The sequence below is a fragment of the Ammospiza nelsoni genome, chromosome 17 (assembly GCF_027579445.1).
Source record: "Ammospiza nelsoni isolate bAmmNel1 chromosome 17, bAmmNel1.pri, whole genome shotgun sequence".
NCBI classification, from domain to species: domain Eukaryota; kingdom Metazoa; phylum Chordata; class Aves; order Passeriformes; family Passerellidae; genus Ammospiza; species Ammospiza nelsoni.
The window spans coordinates 2,160,548-2,184,568 of record NC_080649.1 but is presented as its reverse complement, the minus strand read 5'-3'; the positions used below and the strand labels follow the sequence as shown (position 1 = coordinate 2,184,568).

At 54.5% G+C, this 24,021-nt stretch overlaps 3 protein-coding genes across 3 annotated transcripts; 2 read left to right on the top strand and 1 right to left on the bottom strand.

The window, feature by feature from the left end:
• The first annotated feature begins 273 nt into the window (after nt 1–273).
• Nucleotides 274–5,797, top strand: SMCR8 (SMCR8-C9orf72 complex subunit). The gene is made up of 2 exons (XM_059484359.1): nt 274–2,651; nt 4,560–5,797. The coding sequence occupies exons 1-2, from the start codon at nt 304–306 to the stop codon at nt 5,011–5,013; spliced, it is 2,802 nt and encodes a 933-aa protein (XP_059340342.1). The 5' UTR covers nt 274–303; the 3' UTR covers nt 5,014–5,797.
• Nucleotides 5,798–9,154: 3,357 nt separating this feature from the next.
• On the bottom strand, nt 9,155–13,578 carry SHMT1 (serine hydroxymethyltransferase 1). Its single transcript, XM_059484308.1, has 11 exons — nt 13,461–13,578; nt 13,040–13,185; nt 12,627–12,742; nt 12,376–12,536; nt 12,144–12,225; nt 11,719–11,931; nt 11,368–11,484; nt 10,908–11,030; nt 10,642–10,758; nt 10,419–10,529; nt 9,155–10,050 (listed from the first exon to the last, which is right to left on the bottom strand). Exons 1-11 carry the CDS (start codon nt 13,551–13,553, stop codon nt 9,881–9,883), a joined length of 1,449 nt encoding a protein of 482 aa, XP_059340291.1. The 5' UTR covers nt 13,554–13,578; the 3' UTR covers nt 9,155–9,880.
• On the top strand, nt 13,336–17,730 carry LOC132080917 (chemerin-like receptor 1). Its single transcript, XM_059484309.1, has 2 exons — nt 13,336–13,392; nt 16,193–17,730. The coding sequence occupies exon 2, from the start codon at nt 16,210–16,212 to the stop codon at nt 17,293–17,295; it is 1,086 nt and encodes a 361-aa protein (XP_059340292.1). The 5' UTR covers nt 13,336–13,392; nt 16,193–16,209; the 3' UTR covers nt 17,296–17,730.
• Nucleotides 17,731–24,021: the final 6,291 nt, after the last annotated feature.

The window sequence follows — 24,021 nt, the reverse complement described above, 5'->3', positions numbered from 1 at the left end:
GTAACGACAAAAAGCGACGACGGTAAATATAAACAACTCCAGCTGAGGAAGAGGAGGAGGAGGAGGTGGTGGCGTCGCTTCCTGCCGGCGGGGTCAGAGGCCGCGCGTCATGTGACTCCAAGATGGCTGCGGGTCCGTGAGGAGGCGGCGGCTCCGGCCATGGCGGCGGCGTGAGGGGGACACGGGGCTGCGGCAGCGGCGGGGCCGGGCCGGGGCTGCGCCGGCGCCTCCCGCGGGGCCCGGCGGTGGCGGGGGGACCGGGGACGCGTCGCTGCTCCATGTCGGTCCCGTCTTGCGGGAAATATGATCAGCGCCCCTGACGTGGTGGCCTTCACCAGGGAGGAGGAGCTGGAGGATGATCTGTACCGCGAGCCGCCCCTGCCCGAGGAGTACTCGGTGCCGCTGTTCCCCTTCTCCGGCCAGGGCGCCAACCCCTGGGCCAAGGTCGCCGGCTCCAAGTTCACCCGGGACTTCATCCTCATCTCCGAGTTCTCGGAGCAAGTGGGGCCCCAGCCCCTCCTGACCATCCCCGATGACGCCAAAGTGTCGGGCACCTTCGATCTCAATTACTTTTCCCTGCGGATCATGTCTGTGGACTACCAGGCATCCTTCGTGGGGCACCCTCCCGGCTCTGCCTACCCGAAGCTGAACTTTGTGGAGGATTCCAAGGTGGTGCTGGGGGACTCCAAGGAAGGGGCCTTTGCCTACGTGCACCACTTGACCCTGTATGACCTGGAAGCCAGGGGCTTTGTGAGGCCCTTCTGCATGGCCTACATTTCTGCTGACGAGCACAAAATCATGCAGCAGTTTCAGGAACTTTCCACCGAGTTCTCCAAAGCCTCCGAATGCCTGAAGACGGGGAACCGGAAAGCGTTTGCCAACGAGCTGGAAAAGAAACTGAAAGACCTTGACTACACCAGGACCGTCCTGCACAACGAGACTGAGCAGCAGAAGAAAGCCAACGACAAGGGGTACTACACAACCCAGGCCATTGAGAAGGCCAACGAGCTGGCCAGTGTGGAAAAGTCAATCATAGAGCACCAAGACCTGCTGAGGCAAATCCGGTCGTATCCCTACAGGAAGCTGAAGGACTCTGAATTCCACCCCTACGAGCCAGAGTGTGCCCTGGACCGGGCTGATGCGGGCAGCCATGATCAGGACCCGACTGCCTCTGAGCCTGGTGAGACTCACCTTTACACCCACGTGCCATCCTACACCCCCAAACTCATCAAAGCCAAGTCTGCCAAGTGCTTTGACAAGAAGCTGAAGACGCTGGAGGAGCTCTGTGATGTTTATTTTTTCACCCAGACCCTTGACCAGTTGCACCATATCGAGAGGACTTTTCGAGGAGATGTTTGTTACCTCCTGACAGAGCAGATCAGCCGGGCTCTCCTCAAGCAGCAGAGTGTCACCAACTTCCTCTTTGAGGATGTGTCTTTCCTGGATGGAAAACCTCCTGAAAAACAGTACAGAGGCTGCCAGGGGCTCGGCCAAGATGCCATGGATGAAAAGTGTTTGGAAGAGTCCCTTGCTCCCAAAGTGGTCATCAGCCTGGGCTCCTACAAATCCAGTGTGGAGTGTGTGCCCATCAAGATGGAGCAGGAGATGGAAGACTCTGAAGAACCCAAGATGTCTGAGTCGGTGATGTCTGAGCAGCAGGAGAACCTGGACTATCTGGATGCAGATATCAAAGGCAGCATCAGCAGCGGGGAGAGCATTGAGGTGCTGGGCACGGAGAAGTCGGGCTCTGGGCTGACCAAGTCGGAGAGCCAGGCCAGCCTGCCCGCTATGGCCAGCCCCCAGGCCGGCCGCAGCAAGGTGGGCAGCCGGCGCACGGTCAGCGAGGACAGCATCGAGGTGCTCAGCACGTGTCCCTCCGAGGCCCTCATCCCAGAGGACTTCAAAGCCAGCTACCCAAGTGCCATTAACGAGGAGCCCTACGCGGATGATGACGAGGGAGGCCTTCGCTTCACCCCCAGAGCCAACCCGGGCGCGCACGACGGGCAGGACGACGTCTCGAAGCAGGAGAGCTTAGTGCAGGTGGATGCTGCCTGTTGTATCGGGAAGGAGAGCCCCAGTTTCCTGGAGCCGCTGGCCGAGCAGCTGGGGCAGAGGCCGTGCGAGGAGGACGGCGTGGTGCGGATCCCGCCGCAGCCCTACCGGGGCCCGGCCGAGCAGGGGCTGCGCGGGGGCTTCCCCTCCCACCAGGCCCTCTCGGGGGGGCTCCTGCCCTACGAGCCCGACTCGCGCCGCCTGACGGGCAGCAGGGAGGTGAGTAAGAGCAGCCTGGACGAGTGCTCGGACTCCACCAGCCTCATCAGCAGCGCCGCCTCCACGTGCTCCGACAGGACCCCGTCCCCGGCGCAGCCGGCGTGCGCGGCGGCCGCGGACAGGCACAGGAAGAGGGCCGGGCAGAACGCGCTGCGCTTCATCCGCCAGTACCCCTTTGCCCACCCCGCCATCTACTCCCTGCTCAGCGGCAGGACCCTGGTGGTGCTGGGAGAGGACGAGGCCATGGTCAAGAGGCTGGTGACGGCGCTCTCCATCTTCGTGCCCAGCTGCGGTGGGTACGCCAAGCCCGTGAAGCACTGGGTCACCTCCGCTCTGCACCTGGTGGATTTCCAGAAGTGGAAGTTGATTGGACTGCAGAGGTAAATGAAAGGGTCTCATTGCTTTAGTAGGGTTGAGGTGTGTGGTAAGAGCTTCATCTCAGAGGGCAGTGGGTGTGAAGGGGAGGTCTCTTAATTAACAACGTAGCTGCCACAAATTTCTGCTGGTAGGAAAAGGAGTAGATTTATCCCTGTATCCAGCCTCGCTTGAGAGTTAATCTTTAAAACATCTGCTGGGCACTTGCTGCCTGCCTCAGGTGAGTTACTTGGCCAGGAGGTTTTTGCCTGGCAAAGCAGAGAGCAAACATCTGAGTCCTGCTGGGTTCCTGGATGATCTGATCTAAGTTCCTGGAGTTCCTTGTGTGCTCTGCTTTGCCATCTCCTGCTGGAACTCTTCTCACATTTCTAGCTGGAATTTTGGGGTAGATGGTGCTGTGCCGGAGGGGAGGAGCCTTCTTCACGTTCTGGAGCCTATTGAAGAAGTGATGAGATCTGTAGGTCAGAATTGGAGTGCAGCACCTCAGGCTGTGCTGGTGAGGAAGAAAGGTCCCTGGAGCTGTGCAGGAGCAGTGTTGGGATTGCAGGAAACCTCTGCTTAGGGTGAGAGCTGTCCCAAAAACAAGTGCCCCTTCCCAACACCCAGTCCTGAGCTGTGGCTTCACATATTAGCTCATACTAGCAAAGAATGTTTGCTCAACTCGAGGGCCCTGCCCTTGTTGATGAAAAGGATTTTTTGGTGTGTTCCAGGATGTGTTCTGTGCTTTGGGTGCAGGTATGGCAGGGAATGGCCAGCGTGGAAAACATGAGTCAGAGTGGCAGACAGTGCTCAGAGCCAGGCTGGAACAGCTCCTGCAGGAGTGTTTGTAAACAGCAGGAAAATTAAAACACAGAAACCTGCTTGCTGAGCTGCAGAGTATTGTATTGCTGGGGGAAATTATCCAAAACTGTGAGTTTGCTCTCATTTCTATGCTTGTGAGGCAGGATGACAGCTCTGCCAGCAGCTGCTCACAAGCTCTCTGTCTGTCAGGGAGGTTTTTAAAAACCCCAAGTGTTTACTCGTTGCTCAGTGTTTGTGGTTAGATGCCATTTTTATAAACAGAAATCTTTATTTAAGAGCTGCCTGTAACATGTGTCAGTCATTTCAGCTCTCCTCTGTGGAATGTTAATTAAGTGCTCAGTTTAATGTGGCTGCTCTCCACAAACCATTTGTAGAAAGGCTCTGGGAAGGAATTCAGAGGCTGAACTATTTATTCCAGTGAGGATCCAGTGTCTCCTATGGCCAGGTGCTGCCTGGGCACTGGGGCAGCCCCTACACCAGTTAGGGCTCCCAGTTAGAGGCTGGGAGCTGTATCTCGGCCCAGCAGCTGTCAGCACAAAGCATGGAGGAGCTGAAGGGTGTGCGTAGGCTGCTCATTTGCATTTCAATACCATTAGGTTAAGCTTGGTGGGTAATTGCATCCTTGTGAGCTGGGGGTTTGCACCTGAGTGACAAATAGGCTCAGCCAGGAAATGTTGTGGGTTAAGGATGGTTCTGTCTTTTAGGAAATTCAGAAGGTTCTGCTGCACTCAGGAGCAGCTCAGAGCAGCTCCATTCCAAGGGGATTTGGGGGGAGCTCTTGGAAAGAGGGGATGCTTTGGGTTTCTGAGTGATATTGGGAGGCTCCCAGCTGCTGTAAAATGTGTCCGCTCACCAGACATGTCCTGTGGGTTCCTCTGCATGTCACTGAGAGAGGGAGCTGACAGAAGTGTGGTGGTTTATGCTGCAGCATGCACAGTACAGATCAGGGCATGCGGGAATCCAGGGAATTGAGGTTTCTTTAGAGCCAGTTTGTCCCCCTTTAGGCTTTATTCACCCCCAGAGATCTTCCATTAGCTCATACAGGGCACGGACACCCCGTGCTGCTTCCTTGTGGCTGCCCTGCAGCCCTGACCTGTGTGCTGCCGTTGCAGGGCAGTGTCCCCTGGCGGGGTGAACGTGCTGCACGCCCTGAGCCGCTACAGCCGCTACCTGAGCATCCTGGACGCCGACAGCAAGACCCTGCGGTGCCCCCTGTACAAGGGCAGCGTGGTGGCCAGGCTGGCCGACCACCGCACCCAGATCAAGCGGGGCAGCACCTACTACATGCACGTGCAGAGCATCCTCACCCAGCTGTGCTCCAAAGCCTTCCTCTTCACCTTCTGCCACCATTTGCACCTCCCCATCAGCGAAAGGGAACCGGAGGAATCCGTCGTGAGTCGCAGGATGAACTTCCTAAAGCTTCAGCTGGGCCTTGCCAATGAGGATGTCAAAATCGTGCAGTACTTGGCCGAGCTGCTGAAGCTGCACTACATTCAGGAACCGGGGCAGGGGGGGAACCCCCTGCTCAGATTTGACTATGTGCCCAGCTTTTTGTACAAAATCTAGCTTTGCACAGGCCCTGTGCCCACGTGCAGGGTCTGACAGAGCTCATCCGTGCTTGGCATTGCTGTCTGCAACAGCTCTCACACGTGGGGAAGGGGCCCAGGTGTTGGTGTCTGCTCCACAGAAATCTGGGGCTGTGGGTGTGGATTTCTGGATTTCTGGGTGTTCCCTGTAGCCAAAAGCGTAGGTGTTCCATCACATAAACCATCAGGCACTCTGTAAATGTTAGAAGGGGCACTGTTAAAGTGGATCACAGCAGCATCCTGGGGGTTACGGCATGAGGGGAGGTGATCTCGGGGATCAGTACTGACCAGTGTGCAGCCCCCCACATAGCACAGTGCGTGCTTCTGCCAGAACCCTGAGCACTGTCAGTCCCTTCATGGAGCCAGGGCTGTGACCAGAGGTGTAAAGGCCATGTGAAGTTTTGTATCCCCCAATGTGACTGTCATGGGAGTGTAGCTCAGAGCCCCCCGGCAGGGCAGCAGCTCACAGCTCTGTGCACAGCCACAGTGGGTGCTGTCCCTTCCTGCACTGAGTTTCTGGGCACTTCCCAGGATAGGCTGTCCCTGGGTGAGTGGGGGCACAGTGGAGGCACACCTGCTTCTCTCCAGAAAGGCTTTCCCAGCGTGGTTAAAATCAGGAAGGTGGAAGCAGTTCCTAAGGCTGGTGAGCCCCGAGGCGCCGGCTGCTGCGAATGTAGAGCACTGTGCCTTGTTCATTTGTCACACCCCATCTGCTGGGTGTGCAGGGAGCCTGGGCATCCTCCTCAGGCTGCAGGGAGCCTGGGCATCCTCCTCAGGCTGCAGGGGGACTGTGCATCCTCCTCAGGCTGCAGGGGGACTGTGCATCCTTAGGGACACTGGGAATGCTCAGAGCGTGTGAGGTCGGGGGTGGCTTTTTAAAGGTTTAATGGCAGAAGGGAACTGAAGGAGGGTGAGGGCCCTGCATTTAGGTGCTTTTTGTGGTGGAGGAATGATGTGATTCAGCTGGAGCCACACTGTGAGACAGCAGGCTGTTAGCACAGGCTGGTGAGGGGCAAGTGCTCAGGAGAGATCGGGGATGAATGTACTGGATTCTGTGTTTTATCCATAATAGTTTATTTTATTTTACTTAATTTTATTTTGTTGGGGAGTTGGCATTTGTGCTTTGTGGTAAAACAGAGCTGGCATTGCCATGTCCTGACTACCTCTCCCAGGGCTCCTGGGTGGCTCTGGATGGGGCAGAACTGCTGCTCCCTGAGCCTGGGCACTGAGAACTTTTCCTTTCAAAGTTTCTGTGCCATAAAGGAGGTGCCAACAACGTGGTGACACTCCCAGGTGGTTCCTGTCAGTGCCCAAAGCTTTGTGCCCAGGCACAGCACTTCCCTCTGGAGTCTTATGGGTGATCCTGGGCTGCTCTGCCCAGTGCCATGGGCAGCAGCAGCTCCCAAGGTACTTCCAAGTAAGAAAAGTCTTTCTAGGAAAGCTAATCTTGGTTTTAATTCTTTTTAATGCTGATTATGGGGTGAGAGCAGCTGACATCATACAAGAGCTGATCTGGTCTTTGGTTTGTTGGTTTTTTTTAAACTTCTGTTTATGGTGATAATGTGAGGCAGCTTTGGAGGTGAATGTGATCTTCCTTCTGAGCCTGGGAGGTTTCTGTGTACAGCCTGGGGTTCCCCAGCGTGGCTTAGACCCCACTGGGACTTGCTGTGAGACCTGCACTCCTCCAAAGCCCTGTCTGAAGGCAGGGAGGCTCCTTGGGGAGGCTGTCATTTTGCACCAGCATCAGTGCCTCAGCATTGTGCCACCTCCTCCTCTCCCCTGGAAAGGCTCTCTGGGGTACAAACCAACAGAGCAGAAAGGTGTTTTTAAGGTTATTGCTGTTTGTGGTGGCTCAGCCAAGTTGGCCTCGTGGTTCTCTCCAGAGGGATTTCCAGGGTCAGGGGTTGTTGTGATGGTGTTTTGAGGTTGTGGCTGGAAGCAGGGTGGTGTGGCCTTTGCTGAAGGTGAGCTTCTCATCTTTACAGTGTGTTCAAAGCCTTCTCCTGTCCTGCCTGTGCCCTCCTGTCTCATGTGAGCTGAGTCTGCTGGTGAAAGGCTCTGTGTCCATCCAATTTTCTGCTTCCTGAGGTGCCTCAAGGTGCCCCTGATTGATTCATGCACACCCAAACTTCCACACTAAAGCTGAGGTGAGATTCCCTGGGGGAGGAGGGAGATGAGTAATGCAGGTGACACTGGGCAGATGAAAGCTCCCAGCAGCCTGCTCTGGAGCACTGGAGCAGGGCTCAAACCAGGAGCTTGTTTCCTGCTGGGAAACCAGCCAGTGCTGTTTGGGTTTGAGGAGGGAGGGAAGGACAGACAGACAGACTTTTTTCCTGCTGACTCACTCACACGTCTTCCTCCAGCACGGAGTGGGAGGGATGATTCGTGGTGGCTCATTTTAGTCACAGTGGTTTCAACCTGTGGTGTTCAGCCGTGCTCATAAATTGAGAAATAACTCACCTCTTGCTCCCTCTGTCCAACCTGCAGTATCTGATACTCAAGGCTGTGTTGAGCAATACTTGCACTGCCACCTGTCTGACCTGCTTCACCTCTCTGCTACCAAGCAGCTCTGACTGGGGAGGATGCCCCGGGGGCTGGAACATCTCTGATTCCCAACAGGAGCTCTGGGATTATTTGCAACTGGGAGCTGTGGAGAAACACGCCCTGGAGTGCTTGTGCTCCTCTCAGCAGTGTAACCTCTGAACTTGGACTGGAAAAGGGGAGTTGACACCAGATTGTGGCACCTCTGGGCGTTTGGAGCCCTCTCTGCTTGTGGTGGCAGAAACTGGGGGGATTCTGAGGGCAGCTGGTGTCTGGGAGCTGAGTTCCTCTTTCCTCTGTAATGTCTCTGTTCTTCTGCTGTACAGTGCAGATCCTGTATTGGCACTTTAGGACTTCCCCCATCTCTGGTGTGGCACCTCACCAGTTTCTGATATTCACAGACTAACAACAAACCACAACCTTTGCACTGACAGCTCCTGCCATGACGTGTGTGTTATATCTTGCCTGAGCCATCCTTCCCCGAGGAGCAGGGGGGTTCTGGCAGTGGCAGTGCCACCCTCACCAGCCGTTCAGCTGCCAGAGCCAGCGGTGCCCTGCATGGCCGTGTCCCCTGCTTCTGTGAGTGCTGCCACCCAGCATGTCCCCACTCCCTCCCACATGGCCCCGCTGGCTCCCCCGGCTGCCAGGGAGGGGAGGTGTTCACTGATCAGAATTCATCAGAGCAGAAGCCTCTCCCGGCCAGGAGGGAGGGCTCCCATTCCCCGCTCCTGCTCTTCCCAGCTGCCAGCCCCTGCTCTGCTCCCCACTAACCCCCCCTGCTTCCAGCCCCCAGCCCGGGAGGCTCAGCCATAGCTGTAGGTGATCTTAACCCTACAAAGGTTTCATTTCTCAGAGAACAGTGCTCAGATTTCCTCTCATCTGATAGCAATCACTTCTGAGCAGCTCCACAGAGCTGCCTATACTCTAGCAATATTCACCGTGGTGGGAGGGTGGGGAGGCACTCCAGGGTGGGAGCTGATGGTTCTGTGCCCCCAGGCCAATTCTTTGGGTTTTATTGAGTGTGAGGGTCCTGAGCCCCTGGTCTGGTGGTGGGAGCCAGCCCACCCTGCAGATTGCAGGAGCTGGGCAGGACCCAGGGCTTGCAGCAGCACAGTGAGGAGGCTCCTGTAACAGGGTCTGAGGGAATTCAGGGAGCTGCCCAGGCTGCAGGAGAACCACTGCATCAGAGCACAATGTCAGAGCACCAAACTGCACCCCAGCATTGGAGGGGTCACAAACCCCCAGCACCTGCTCCCTGGGATGGATTTCACTGGAAGGCAGCAGCAGGGTACCCGGTCCTGCCGGCAGCACGGCTGCTGCCACGGGGATGGGGCTGGGCTTGGAGCTGCCTCTGAAGGCTGCCAGGAGGCTGTGATGAATTCTCATCTTATTTTAAAAGCACTGTATCCTATTCCTGCATGTTGAGTTCCGTGTGTGTGCCTGTGCGTGCCGAATGCTTGCGTCAGTAGTTAGGGCGAGTGTGACCGGGAGAAACCCAAGCATGTCTTAGTGTCGTGCTGTAAGTGTCACTGCACAAGAGTTTAACTGATGTTAACACCAAATGACTAGTCTGAGAAATGTACTTTTAAAAAAAATATTTATTTGGGTTCAGATATTTTTGAAATACAAAAAAAAAAAAAAAAAAAAAAAAAAAATTGGTCGTATTTTTTACAGCTTATAATTCTTGTCATTTGTTGTGGTTCAATTCTTAATTTTACCGTGCTTATTAAAAAATGGTTCAACCTAAGCTTTGTGCCAAGGGGTCTGAGAAAATACTGGAGGACCTGGTTAGGATGGATGGTGATCCCAGGAGGGATGTTCAGGACAAGGCTTGGCCCTGTCGTAGCCTGTGGAGGTGGCAAGGCACACAGGATGAAGGGGAATCCTCGAGGCTGAAACCAGGGGGACTTTTAGTGGCTGTGAGGTTCCTGTGCAGCTGGAGCCCCTGTCCCTCACACTGCCATGGGCAGGGTGTCCAGGGAATGTGGACAGACCAGCCTACATCTCATCTGCTGCTCCACAGCCAGCAGGAGCTGGATGGCACCATGGGGTGAGTGAGGGTGACCTGGTGCTCGGTGACACTGTGGTGCAGGGCTGGTGTCCCCATAGGGGTTGTACTCATGGGGTCCCTGTGCCCCACATGGGAGGGGAAAGGGGAGTAAGAGACAAAGGAGGAGCTGCTGCTGCAGCTCCACAGGGAAGGGCTGGAAGAAGGCACTGGGGTGTTGGTGTCAGGCTGGGGATTGGGGGTGTGCCATGATCCTGGGTGCTCCTGTGGCTCCAGGAGCGGCCATGGCTGTGTCCCCTTACAGGACAGGCAACCCTGGCAGCGGGAATGTGGCTGCAAAGGCTTCCACCTCTTCCTTCAGTGCCTTCAGCTCCCCACGGTATTTTGGGTCCTCCAACTTGTCCTTGAATTCCTTCAACGTGGCCTTGGGGCTCATGTCCTTCTGCACACGCAGAGCCAGCTCAATCCCTGCCAGGACAGAGATGTCTGTGTCAGCCATCACAGCTGCTGCAGCCCAGGGCTCTCCCAGCCCTGCTGCCCCCGGGACACAGCCCTGCTCTCTCCCTCCTTCCCATCTCAGGGACTTGATGCCCAGGGAAACAACTTGGAACTCCTGAGGACAACGGAGAGAACTGCGAGAGGGACTCCCTGCAGTGGGGAAGAGTTTGGCTGGCCCCAGCTGTGACCAGATGCCCTCCCTCACATCCAGATGTGGAGGTAGGATGGTTATTCCTCATTGCTGGGTGTGCTCCCTTGCCAGCTGGTGCCTCCTCACACGGGGGAGCTGCCCTGATCCAGGCTGGAGCTGGAGCTGAGGCTCCCCATCCCCAGCTCACCTTTGTGGATGTACTGGGCCACCTTGCGGAAATCGTCCTGCCGGAAGCCGCGCGAGGTCAGAGCTGGCGTCCCAAAGCGGAGGCCGCTGGGCCGCAGGGCACTGACATCACCTGCAGCACAACGAGGCACCCGTGACCCAACCTGGCACTGAAACTACCTGTGGGCATCCAGCCTGGCTCCTGGGGCTGAGCAGGGGCTGGCAGAGCTTGTGGGATCCCTCACCAGGGCACGTGTTCTTGTTGCAGGCAATGGAGCAGAGCTCCAGCACCCGCTCGGCCCGGCCGCCGTCTGTGCCTTTGCTGCGCAGGTCCACCAGGATCAGGTGATTGTCAGAGCCCCCTGCAAAGACAGGGCTTTGGTGGGATTGAGGAAGTGCTTCAGCAAAAGAAGACTTGAGATCTAACAGAGGGTGAGGAATTGTGCCAACAGAGCCCTGCCATGGTGTCCTTGAAGAGCTGCCCCATCCCACTGCCAAGACGTGTCCTCACCTGTGACAATGTCGTAGCCCATCTCCATCAGTGCTGATGAGAGTGCCTTGCAGTTGGCCACCACCTGCTGCTGGTAAGCCTTGAACTCGGGTGTCATGGCCTGATGCAGTGCCACGGCAATCCCTGTGGATAGAGGCAGGCCAGGGTCAGATTTGGGGGGCTCCCATCAGCAATGGCACTGCCAGCAGAAGCCATACAGGAGCTGAATGAATGAATGAATGATCCTTCCTTTGCCCCAACATGGCATGAGCCATGAGCCAAAACACAGGACAGGACTGGCTTGGTCACTCCTTGGGCAATGCTGGATCACCAGCTGCCTTTTGCCACAGTGTCCCCAGTCTGTGAGCTCTGTAGGGCAGCTGGAGCCTCCTGTGCTGCTGCTGGGGGTCAGAGCCCTGCCAGGAGCCCTTTGCCAGCTCCCTCTGACGTGCTGGAGCTGGCAGCCAGCCTGGCTGCATACCTGCAATGGCGTGGTTGTGTGGGCCTCCCTGCAGCCCTGGGAACACTGCCTGGTTGATGAGGCTCTCCAGGTTGTAGAGGGTCTCCTTGCCTGTCTTGGGGTCCACACTGCGGGTGCCTGTGAGACAGGGAGGACATGGTGACAAGGCAGCACAGCTACCCTTCTCCCACGAGCTGCTTTCACCCCCTGGCTGCTCACAGCAGGCACAGGGGTTGTTGCTCTTCAAATCTGAGCCAGGGTTAGGCCAGGGAAGCTCCCCAGGCACTCCTGGGATGTTTCTGCCCTCCCTCGTTCCCAGTTAGAGCAGGAAGCAGCGTTAGCCTGCAGCGTTCCTCCCGGCACCCCGGGCACCTTTGCGGTAGAAGATCATTCCGGCCCTGCAGCCCCGCAGGGTCTTGTGGGTGGTGGTGGAGACGATGTCGCAGTGCTCGAAGGGCGAGGGCACCACGCCGGCAGCCACCAGCCCGCTGATGTGCGCCATGTCTGCCATCAGGAACGCCCCGTTGTCATCCGCGATCTTCCGCATGCGGGCGTAGTCCAGGTTCCGCGAGTAGCAGCTGACACCTGTGGGGACAGCGGTGAGCAGGGGACAGGAGCAGATGTGCAGCACCCTGGCACAGCCCCAGGAGCAGGCCTGCAGTGCAGACAGCCCAGCAGGCTGTACACAAGCACAGTGCACAAGCTCCTTGCAGGTTGGTTGTGTTGTTGGAGGTTTCCTCCTGGCACCCCCATCCCGTTTGTGCCACCAGGGAGGTTGGTACAGGTGTGACCCTTACCTGCTATGATCAGCTTGGGGTGGAAGAGCCGGGCGTTCTCCTCCAGCTTGTCATAGTCGATGTAACCGGTCTTGGGGTTGACCTGGGAGAGGAAGAGGAGGGTTCAGCCACCTCGCTGTGGTGAAGATCAGCTGCAGTGCTGTCCTGCAGGAGGGAGGCCTGGCACTTTTCACTTTGAGGCACCAATACTTATGATAGGTGCATCCTGGCTCTGGCTGGAGCAGCTCCCTACCTTGTAGGGCATGGACTCGAAGAAGACAGAGGTGGCAGAGATCTTCTTCTTGTCTGTCATGAAGCCGTGGGTGAGGTGGCCACCATCGGGCAGGTCCAGCCCCATGATCCTGCCATGGGGCTCCACCAGGGCCGTGTACACTGCAAAGTTTGCAGGTGACCCTGCAGAGAGAGTGCACTGAGCTGGTTATGAATGCTGGGGCACACAGGGGCCTGGGCAAACTGCCCTGACTCTCCTGAGCACCCCAATACCTGAGTAGGGCTGGACATTGACTCCCCACTTCTGGGGGTCGAGCCGGTAAGCCTGCAGGGCTCGCTTCTGGCACAGCCTCTCCAGCTCGTCAACAAACTCCGTCCCACCGTAGTACCTGCAGTGCAGGACAAGGATAAAACCAAACTCAGGACTCAGAACAGGCCCTGTGACCAGGCTGGGGACACACTGGGGTGATGCCCCTTTTGTGCAGCCACAGCAGATGTGACCCTGCTGAGACTGCCCTGTGTGTGGCCAAGGACAGAGGCTGAGAAGGTCAGAGCCTGTCCTGGAAGAGCCTGGCTGCCAGCACAAGGACCCTGCTGCCCCCTCTGAGGGGAGGCCTGGCAGGATGGGGGGTTCCTCTCCCACCCTGCCAGGGTTTGGGTTGGTGGGCCTTAGCCCAGCCCCATACCTCTGTCCTGGGTAACCCTCAGAGTATTTGTTGTTCATGCAGGATCCCAGGGCCTCCAGGACTGCTCGGCTTGCAAAGTTCTCCGATGCAATTAACTCCAGCCCCAACCTCTGCCGCTGCTTCTCCTTCTTGATGATGCTGTGCACCTTTGGGAGAGGAGAGAAATGGCCTCAGCCATCTCTGCACAGAGATGTGGACGTTCCACCACAGGAACAGGGCTTGGAAAGGTGCTGGAGAACAGAGATGTGATCCCTTCTTGGTGCAGCTGATCCCTACCAGCCACAGAGGGCATAGAGGATGGATGGGCTCCAGCAGCTCAGCCTTGGACCCTGCCACGTCCTTGGCTTGACCAGGTCAGCATCCCCATGGCTGGCTGGGAGATAATGAGGCAGCTGGGCAGGAGCCAGGAAGGGGCTCTCACCTCGGGGTCGTTGGTGTCCAGCGGCTCCATCACCATCTTGTTATGGGAGGCCCAGAGCTCGGCGCTGGGCAGGCCCTGTGCTGAGCTCGCCATGGTGCTGCTGCTGGCTCTGAGTCACCTGCCAGGGGAGCAGGGAGTCTGTGGGATGGCAGCAGGGCTGGGTGTCCCCACATCTCCCTGAGTGCTGCCTGCTGCCATCCCACGTATTCCCTGGGAACAGCCACAGGCTGATGGGTGAGGAAAACACACAGGCTTCCCCTGCTGATTTAAGATCAGTTTGTTAATTCCTGTGCTTTGATAATGTCTGATGCTCTCCCATCACCACCCCTCCCTGAGCTCCCCCTGCCCAGCTCGGCAGTGCCTGATATTTAATTTCAAGGGCAGTGAAGTGCTCGCACCCACAGATCTCAGTTTAACACAGGCTGTGATGCCCAGCATGCTTGAACCTCTTGGCTGCTTTCTCTTGGGCAAAACCCCAGCAGGTCAGAATCCTGCCCCAAACCCTGATTGCAGCATCCTGTGGAGCTGAGAGGCCCTGAGAGGCAGCAGCTCTGCCTCTGCTGGGTCCCATGGCATGGGTGATGCCCAGGCCTGGCAGGAGCCCTCTGGCCCAGCTGATGCTGCTTTTGGGGAAGGAGTAACAGCCTAGCTGCTGCCTTGGCAGAAAACAATCCATCTTTTTACTCATTAACCCCCAAGGACGGGTGAAGGTCCGTGAGCAGGTTATTAAGCAATCCCACGCGGTTTCCTTGTGCCAAGCTGCCAAAGTCCATTCACGCCGCCTCTGCTGGGCAGGGATGCTCAGCCATGCTCTGGCCCAAGCCCAGGCCTCACTGGTAGGGTGGGAATCCTCACGGCCGGAGAGGCTGGGCTGAGCAAAGGCTGCGAGGGGCAGTGCTGTGGCTCTGAGCAGGACGCAGGTGCTGCATGTCCCCCAGCCTAGGGTGCTGCAGCACGCACTGCACAGAGGGACAGAGCTGCCATTCCCAGTCAGGATGAGACCTCCCCCACACCTGGCACCTCACCTGGGGAACTCCATCCCCGAAGCTCTGTCTCCACCTAGATCTGCACCCCCTGTATCCCGACTCCATCACCTCCCACATCCCGCGAGCCTGGTGGCGCGCCCCTCTGCCCTGCCCCGAGTGGTGGGACCGGCGCTGTCCCCCGCAGCGGGCTGCCGTGCCCCGGCCCTGCTCTGCCCACCCGCAAACCCCGATCGTGTCCCGGTCCCGGTCCCGGTCCCTGTCCCTGTCCCTGTCCCTGTCCCGGTCCCGGTCCCGGTCCCGGTCCTTACCCGCTCCCGATTCCGCTACCGCGCCAAAGCCCGCGCGCTACCATAGCCCGGCCGGGCCCCGCCCCCTCCGCGCCACGGCCAATCAGCGCCGCGCTCCGCCCCGGGAACGGCGGCGGGGAATACGCTGGGGAAGCATCTGAGCCAATCAGCGCCGCGCTCTGCCCCCTCCCCGCCTCCCATTGGTCCGCGCAGGGGCGGGGCTGGCGGCGCGGCCCGCACGTGGCGCCCGGGGCGCGGGTGACCTTGGGCCGGGAGGGGCGGGGGGCCCGCGGCTGTCACCCCTGTGCTGTCACCTCTCTGTCGTCACCTCTCCTCTGCTGTCACCCCTGTGCTGTCACCCACAGCTCCAGCCCTGCCTGCCGTGCACCCCCAGGTGCTTTTCCGCCAGCCCTGCGGTGTTCCCAGTGTCCCGCCACTTCCTCCGAAGGATGGGACACCCCACACCGTGCAGCGGGCAGGGACATTTCCAGGCACCCCCTGCCAAGGCCGTGTGCCAGGCCCTGGCACAGGCTGGGCACGTTGCTGCTGTTGTGGGGAGCAGAGCTGGCCCTGTACCCCTCACGGGTGCCCAGAGGGATTTTGGGGTGCTCAGGAAGGGGAGCAGCCAAGGGGTGAATGGTTCAGGCAGGAGAGTGGCCGTGTTTTGTGTTTTCTTCAGTCATCAAACCCGAGTTAGTGGGTGGGCTTGGCCAACCGGCCCCAAAGAACCTGCACCCCCTGGGGCTTCAGGGGTTAAATCAACGCACCTTAAATTGAGGAAGAAGATTAAGGAATAAGTGATCCTACTAAATTCCTCGTGATCCCAAGCCATGGGAAAATGGGGCGAGGCAGTGTGAGTCACCCCGGAGAGGAGCAGCACAAGGGGAGCCAGGCAGGAGGGTGAGACCACCCTCAGTGGGCAGAGCAGCCAAGAACAGCACGGTGAGTCCTGCCAGGTCTGCCAAGGCAAGATGAACAGGAGAGAGAGGAGGAGGAGGGTGGGCTCACCAGAGGGTGGTGGGTAGGTAAAGGGTCTGTGGTTACGCTTGGATATAGCTCAGGTGTTGTTCTGCACCTCCCTGGAAGAAATAGTCTGTTAACATCGTTGTTACCGGTCTAGATAGTTTTTGCTGCCATAATTTGTTACTGGTCACGCAAAAAGGATTGGTCACAGTGCGGGGATCTGGGTTTCCATGGCTTTGCTGCTGGTCCATGCTGGATTGCTGCTGTGGGCTGGTGTTGAAGGTGTTGTTCTGACACGCTGACATCAACAGCAAACTTGGGTCGGTTTCTCTGGTCGAGGTGGTTTCTGTGAGATGCAGATGTTATAGAGAGGGACTTTATATTAATTATAAATTGATTTATCTAATCTAGCTTTTCATACACATTTTGTGTACAGTTGCTCACAAAGATTTTCACCTCTCTTGAGCAGCAGATAACAGCTCTGTTGTGATTCCAGGTCTTGGCTTGTTAGTGATGGACAGCACCTCTTTTTCCCCTTCCCCCTTCTCTGCCAGCTGGCCCACGGAGCAGCCTGACACTGCCACTGACCATGACTACTACTCTGGCCTGCAGAAGGCCATGCACATCCTCTCCATGGTGGTGTACAGCATCGCCTGTTTGCTGGGGGTGTCAGGCAACGGCCTCGTCATTTGGATTGCAGGCTTCAAGATGAAGAAGACGGTGAATTCCATCTGGTTCCTCAACCTGGCCATAGCTGACTTCATCTTTACCTTCTTCCTGCCCCTCAGCATCGCTTACACCGCCCTGGGCTTCCACTGGCCCTTTGGGAAGCTGCTGTGCAAGCTGAACAGCACCATGGCCTTCCTCAACATGTTTGCCAGCGTCTTCCTCCTGACGGTGATCAGCATGGACCGCTGCGTTTCTGTGGCGTTCCCCGTCTGGTCTCACAACCGCAGGAGCCCGGAGCTGGCGGCCAGGATCGCGCTGGGGACGTGGGGCCTGGCTGTGCTGCTCAGCTCCCCGTACCTCGTCTTTCGGGACACCCTGGTCAGCTCCAGGAACGTCACCAGCTGTTACAATAATTTTGCTCTGTCTGATGATTATACGTCGGAGGCGACGCGCAGGCTGTGGAGGATGCGGCACAAGGTGATGATCGTCACGCGGTTCTTATGTGGGTTCCTCATCCCCTTCATGGTGATTCTCATCTGCTACAGCGTCGTGGCTGTCAAGCTGAAAAGAAGGCAGTTGGCCAACTCTGCAAAGCCCTACAGAATCATCATTGCTGTCACAGTCTCGTTTTTCCTCTGTTATTTCCCATATCACGTCTTCTCCTTGCTGGAAATATCCAACAACTCTTCCAGCCATGAGATGAAACTGGCTCTTTACATAGGGATCCCCTTGGTTTCCAGCCTTGCTTTCTTCAACAGCTGCATCAACCCCATCCTGTACGTCTTTGTGGGGCCAGATTTCAAGGAGAAGTTCTGCCAGTCCATCCTGTCCACCTTCGAGGGGGCCCTCAGCGAGGAGTCGGTCCTGGGCAGCCTGACCGGCCGGCGCAAGTCCAAGTCTGCTTCAGAAGTGGAGGTGCCGAGGGTCTGAGCAGGGGCTGCTGTGGAAGGGGCCATTCTTTTCTCTGCAATTTCCCTCATTTCAGAGCTCAAATCATGGGACTGGGGACTGCGAAAGGTTGCATATGGTAGCGAGGTGGGATTTTGTGTTTTGGAGATGTCTCAAATATGCTGTGATTGAACACACAGTGGGGATGGAGGAGCTCTCTGAAGCTGCAGCAAGGTGGGTCAAAGTAGCAGCATTTTGCTCCTTGTGCCTTTTGACTCTTGTGTATGGAGCCTTTATAGAAATAAGGTTAAACACAATGGCTGTATGTATTTTTGTAGAGAATGGAATAGTGACTAAGACACTCTTTTCTCTCCTCAGACAGGACAAAGCAGTGGTTGTGCTGCTGTTACTCAGATTTGATGTATTTCTGAGCAATGCTAATCTCTGTTTGTGTTTGACATGCTCCCAGCCCTTAAATAGTAGAGATCTGATATTTTGTGCTGTTGGTGAATGAATATTGTCCCCCAATAAACTTGTGTAAAACATACCCATCCTGTTGTGTTGCCTGTGGGATAAACACTTGATCCAGCCCGACTGAGCAGGTTCATCTTTGGTAAAAGAACAAGCAGATAAAAAGATTAAATATCTAGAATTTGGAAACAAACCACTGGTATTAGCAGCAGCTCTATGAGTGAGGCAGACAGGACATGACCTGGGTGTGAGGATTTGCCTGGGGCACATGGATCTGATTGCCAGACAATGGTTATGGTTTATTTGGGTTTCAGACCTTTGGGTACATTTGAAAACCAGGGATTGGGAGAAAAACAACTGGCTGAGCTGAATCTGGCCAAGCTTCATGTTTGCAAACTGTCCAGGGTGAAGAAGGTGTGGACTTTCTTATAGACTTCATAAGCCTCTGGACCTCTTAGATTTTTGTAAGTAGAAAATGTTGGTCACGTAACAGGAATGCCAGCACTGAGGTGTTGTCATTCCTAGCCCATCCTCAGTGAGCAGTGACTGTATCACACCTCCCTCTCCTGCCCTACCCAATTTACCTGTAGATTAGTCCAACCTACCAATTGTCCTGTTCATCCTGTCAGAAACCTGCCTTGGAGCCTCCCTGCTCTGGTGGCTGGAAAATCTCTGACTCCCAGGTGGATTGTAGGAATTCACACGTACCTCACCATTCTGCATGGATGATGTTATGAATGAGAGCTGTCAGCTGAACATGTTGGGGATTAATTATGGGTCTGCTGGGCCATGCAGTATTGAATGAAGGTCGTGATCCTGAAGGCACGCGGGCACATTCATGCAAAACCCGCTGAGAACAGGGAATGTAACACGACCATCATACGTCAAACTTGAGTGAGCAGAGAGATTTAACCTTTGTCACAAATTGCTGCCTGTCATGCAGATAAAACCGCAATGTTTGCCGTGCAGCACGTAACTCTGGGGCTGTTTACTTGCTCCTGATGGTAAACTACAGCATCGATTGCCACGTCAAGGTTTTGCAGACCCAGGTTTGCTCTCTCTGGTTTTCTTTATCTGTTTGCAGAGTCCACATAATTCCTTGTGACAAGAGTCTCCGTGAGTGTTGGACCAAGGCCTTGGACTCCTGGCTTGCCTCTCCCCTCAACCCTAGCAGTCTTAAAGGTCAAGATTTGAAATGTTGACCTGGTTTGTGGTAGGAAAGAAAGCAGAAAGTTTTCTGGGTCATTTGGAGATCCAAGGTGGGTACAGAGTCCCATGGGACAACATGATTTAAGTGAAGCAGTGTCTGGGTAATCTAAGGAATTACCATGGAAAAGCCATAGGTAACGGAGCAGGATGAGCTTGGGATAGAGATGGATTTGTCATCCTGGGTCTGATCCCTGCCCTTTGTGCAATGGGAAACCATGCTGACAGCAAGGCAGGCCAGGCTGCCAAGGGACTGCTTCCAAGATAAATCTCCCATTGTATCAAGTTCCCTCATGTTCAGACTACCTCATTATCACAGGGATAATTGTCAGCCCTCATTCCCAACTAGGAGGCAGCTCATTCTCTCTGATATTTCCTTTTGCCATATGCTTATCTAGAAAAGCTTGAATGAAAAAAGAGGGAAACACTTTCCAACAGCAATCAGAGGAGGCTGAACGGCTGCTTTGGCAGCTGTGCCCCCTCTGACGCAGCTCTGCTGTCAAGGCTCTTTCAGATGCCATGGGAGGGGTGGAACAGCCTGAACCCCCCAGTGTTTGCGGTCATTGAGAAAGGTGCTGAACCCGCGGCCTCATTGGTCCTGCAGAGGGGCAGATCCGACAGCCCCGCCCTACAAACACTGCCCGGGATGGGCAGAGCCACTGTGGTGCTCGGGGGGCAGGCATTGAGGTGTGTGTGATCCCAGGCTGCGCGTGGGGAGCCTTAGCTGAGAGAACAAGCAAGTTTTTAGTGAGCATTTAAGTCAGGGATCTCACCACGAGCAGCTGTTGCTGCTTTGCTTTGGAGGAGACTATTGCAGGTGATTCTGGAGCCAGGAGAAGCTGCAGAGATGGCAGGGAGGAAACCAGCCAAGGAGGATGTGGCAAGCAGTAACAAAAGAGGAGAAAGTATTTTGTCCCTGGGACCTGGATGAGATCAGGGAGATAAAAAACGGACTCAGAATAGTTATGAGGAAAAAGGAAGGAGTGGGAGCTGACAGCCTTGAGTCCTATCAGCAGGATAGTGAATGCAAATGAATGGGAGGGACACTGCAGCAGGTGAGGAAATTCTCATTAAGAAGAGCTTAATGAGACAATATAAGCCTCTGGGAAGCCTCACAGTTCCCACGCCTCTCCTCTGGTGAGACTTTCCTGGTGAGTAAAACTTTTAAGTGTCTCAATCTTGACCCTGGGGGATTGACTTTTTTGATAAGGTCAAAGGTAGTGCACAGAGGTCTGAGAGCAGAACCTCTTCCAGAGCTTGCTGAAATCAGGCAGGAAATAGTACAGTGAATTAGAGGAGAGGTTCTGGTAGAAAGCTTCTGTGTGAAGATGTTGGTAACAGTGTCAGTAAGTGGAGTAGTCTGAAGAGTCCTGAGTAAGGCTCTGCATTTTTTTTGGTGTAGCGGCAGGGTGAGGGTCCCACTCCCAGTACAAGCATTAATCTGCTCTTGCTGGTCCTGGTCAGAACCAAACTGGGGAGGACACAGAATACACTTTGCTGCTTCCCTACACCTCTTCCGGCTCCTTTTTAGTGGATGGGCCAAGGCTGGTACCAAACCCTTCTATGCACCTCAGAGTTGTGCATGCAAAGCATAGGACCTGCTCTCATACACTGAATTCTGCTTTAATCTGCAAAGTTGCCCTGCAGTGACCAAGTGAAGCCCTTGCTGTGTTCACTGAATGCCTGCACAGGGCACAGTGCCTGTGTGCTCTCTGGACAGGAGCTGCAGCTTAGTGAGGCAAATGGCAAACCATGCTGGGACCCAGTCAGAAGGACAAAGGAACAGAGCACTAATTAGTGTTTGTCATGGACTGTGTAGCTGCTCAAATTCCCTAAAATGACATGATTTCACTGGGCAGTGCAACCAATTTTGCCTAAAGGGCAAACCACACCCATAAACACCAGGTGATCGGCGTGAACAGGATCTTACACAGACTTTGCAGGACAGAGCTGCCCACGCACAGCAAAGCAGAGGGAATGTGAGAACCAAACAAGAGGAAACTACCACTGTGGTGGTGCAGTGTTTGTCCAAACCCTCACCCTGATATCCAGCTCGAGCTGTCTGTCTGTGCAGGACCTGTCACACTCCAGGTATTCCCACAACCTCTCGTCCCCTTGTTGGAGATAACCCCGTGTCTGTGCTGGGGCTGCTGTGGCAGATCTGTTAAACATTACAGACTGATCCAGAACTGGGAGTGCAGTCAGAAACAGGAAAAAACCCCTGAAGGGAGCCTCAGTCAGAGCTTTGTGACTCAGGGGGAACAGGACTGTGACAAATGAGGCTGTGCCTGTTTCCCACAGACAGCCAAGCAGTAATATTTGATAAAGCAATGAGTGCTGCCTACTGTCACAGCCCCTGACACAGAGAAGATGTGTTCCCTGCTCCAGGACCTTTATTAAAGCACTTTGCTTGCCAGACATGGGGAATGCTATTTCCAGATCACTCCCAAGATATGATAAAATTACACCTCCTTCCATCAATTCCAAAATGCATTTATAGTTGGTTTGAGTTCTGTCTCCCTAGCTGGGTAGTATCCAAGGCAGAATCTTCTGGAAATTGGACACAGTTGTCCCCCAGGCAATAAAGCTAAGGCAGGGGAGCAGGGAGGTGATGGCTTTTGGTCTGTGCTCAGTGTGAAGGTGCCTGTGTGCTGCAGAACTTCCCTGCAGGCTCACAGGGGCTGTGTAGGGTAAAGGATGATTTTGGGATGCCTTTATTAGTTGGGAGAGACCAAAGCTATCCACAGGGCTCTGTCAGGATGAAATCAGAGTGTTTCTCTGGTGCATCATGTCTGATAGTTCTCACTGCCAGCTGGTTTGATAGGTGAGCTTTAATATCCTTTTTTTTTTTTTTTTTTTTTTTTTTTAACAGAAAACTCCAAACAAACAAAAGCCAGAGCCTGGTTGAGCAGTGATGGATGGAGCTCAGGAGCTGGCGTGACAGCAGCATTTATCTTCTCTCAGGTGATGGATGCAGGCTGTCAGTCAGCCCAGAGCAGGATGAGCAGTGCCCTTCACCTTGGCTGGACCAGGTGTGGTGTGGGGGAGTTTTTTTGCACATCTCTGCTTGCCAGGGTCACATCTGGATCAAGAACAACAAAACTCTGTGAGCCAGTGTGTTCACACCCAGCAAATTTTCAGAATTCCTTGGATGGCTGCTGATTGAATCATTGTAAATGAAACAAAATCCATGTGCTCATCTTGGAGCAAGTGTTTGTTGAACTCTTAGTGTTTGAATAGAGTATTGTCAAATTAACAAATCCCTCTCCCTTGGGAGCTGAGATTTAAATTGGTGTTCCTCTGATCAGGAAGACAGAGGTGGGAAAGAAATTGATCTTTTTTTCTCCAAGAAAACAAAGGCAGTAGCCTTGTAAAAAAGGGATCAGAAGACAGGATCACTGAGTTCCTGGCCCTGTGGTTTGCTTAAGCAATGTCAGGAATTTGGGGCAGCACAAATCAAACAGCCAGCAAATTCTGAGTGCCCTGGGGTACTGAAAAATGCTTCTGGGGAAGGCTGCTAATTTCATTATGGTTCAGTGCTTCACCATGTGTTGTTTCTGGTTGTTCTGCATTAAACTGCTGTGCCACACCAGCCTGTAGTGGGATCCTGCCAGGGAGAATGAGAGAAATCTCTGCTGCTCTGTGAAGAGGCCAACAAAAAGCTCAGCCCCCTTCCTTTTTGTCCTGAAAACCCTGAAACAAAAAAAGAACCTGCTTGGGTCAGTGATCCTGAATCGACTGTGTGGAAGCACCAGCCTGGAAGCAGAAAAACATGGACTGGGAATGGTGGGGGTGGTGAGGGATGGGACTATTCCCTTACACCTTGGTGTAATTTGGGTTGTAGGAAAGGCAGAGGATCACTGCAGCATCTGAGAGGCTTGATGGCCTCTCTGCTCACACATTTCTAACAGATGTCCTGGCTTTGTGAGCCTGCCAGTGAAGTGCTTAACATCTGTTCCACAGCTCCACGTTAAATTGCTTCTCCTTTCCCAGCTCAGACTCTGCCGAAAAAAACAATCAAAAAAGGGAACTACCAAGTCTTGGAATGCATGAAGCAAGAAACAAATGTGAAATCTGGGGAAAACACTGGCCTGTGAATATTTAAAGTGAAAAACACAGCTTGTAATGGCAGAATCACAGTTTCAAACTAGGAATTTAATGTTGTCCCTTTGCAGTCATGTTCAGTGAGCTTGCCTGTGGCTTTTCCTTCTCTTTTATATTAAGGCCAGTGTGGGCAGAAATATCTGCTGAGATGATCAGCCTTGCTCCAATGCACCCTGCAGTCCAGGAATAAGCAAATTTAATTGCTTTTTGTGAGAAAAGCTGCAGTGGAAAGTACCTTTGTAGCTTTATGCTAAATGCTAGAATTCTGATCCACAAATGCTGCTCAACTTGGGCGTACTGAGAAGTGTAATTTAAAACAGGTTCTAACTGTGCAGTCTGGGGAAAAAACATGGTGTTTTGGTTTTGTATTTAAAGGAGGGATGTGTGTCTGTGTGGGATGACTACAACTTCCTCAAAGCAGTTTTGTCATGGGTGTCTTGGGATAAAGCTTTTTTTCTTTTTAAGCAGGGTGACTGAAATAAGAGCCTCATTTCAGATGTCAAAAGAATCTTTGTGCAGTTCAACTGATGCATGTGGCAAGAAGAGTCCTGAGAGGAGTCTGGATAAATCATGTGCACTTTTGACAAGGAACTGAGAGGCCACTGATAGTTTCTGTTCTTAATTTCCTTTGCAGAAATGCCTCTTTTTCCATAAACGCTGCTCATGGCAAAGGCCAGATGGTAGCTCGGTGTCCGGCGGGGATGGAGCCACCCTTCCACCCCTCTCTGGTGGGGATGCAGATGTGGGAGCTCCAAAATTATGGCACCCTGTGGATATAATTGCATTATTCCACATGGATTTTGCACCAGGGGGCAATTTTAGGCAGGGGGCAGCTGAATTGTGGTGTTGGGGTCCCCCCATCCTCCTACCAGCGGATTCAGATCTGTACTTCCTTTTGTTGCAAAGGTCAAAAATGGCTGATGATGGGTCTAGGAAATTATTTTTATAAGGGATGGCTGAGCTGGGTTTGTTTACTCTGGAGGATGC

Excerpts from the sequence above, each read along its gene's own strand:
- SHMT1 (XM_059484308.1), bottom strand. The coding sequence starts at position 13,553 with ATGGCGAGCTCAGCACAGGGCCTGCCCAGCGCCGAGCTCTGGGCCTCC. Across the intron at positions 12,743-13,039 it reads GAGGGTTACCCAGGACAGAG|GTACTACGGTGGGACGGAGT; the intron begins GTATGGGGCTGG and ends CCTGCACTGCAG. Across the intron at positions 11,031-11,367 it reads ACACAACCACGCCATTGCAG|GGATTGCCGTGGCACTGCAT; the intron begins GTATGCAGCCAG and ends CTCTATCCACAG.
- SMCR8 (XM_059484359.1), top strand. The coding sequence starts at position 304 with ATGATCAGCGCCCCTGACGTGGTGGCCTTCACCAGGGAGGAGGAGCTG. Across the intron at positions 2,652-4,559 it reads AAGTTGATTGGACTGCAGAG|GGCAGTGTCCCCTGGCGGGG; the intron begins GTAAATGAAAGG and ends CTGCCGTTGCAG.
- LOC132080917 (XM_059484309.1), top strand. The coding sequence starts at position 16,210 with ATGGACAGCACCTCTTTTTCCCCTTCCCCCTTCTCTGCCAGCTGGCCC.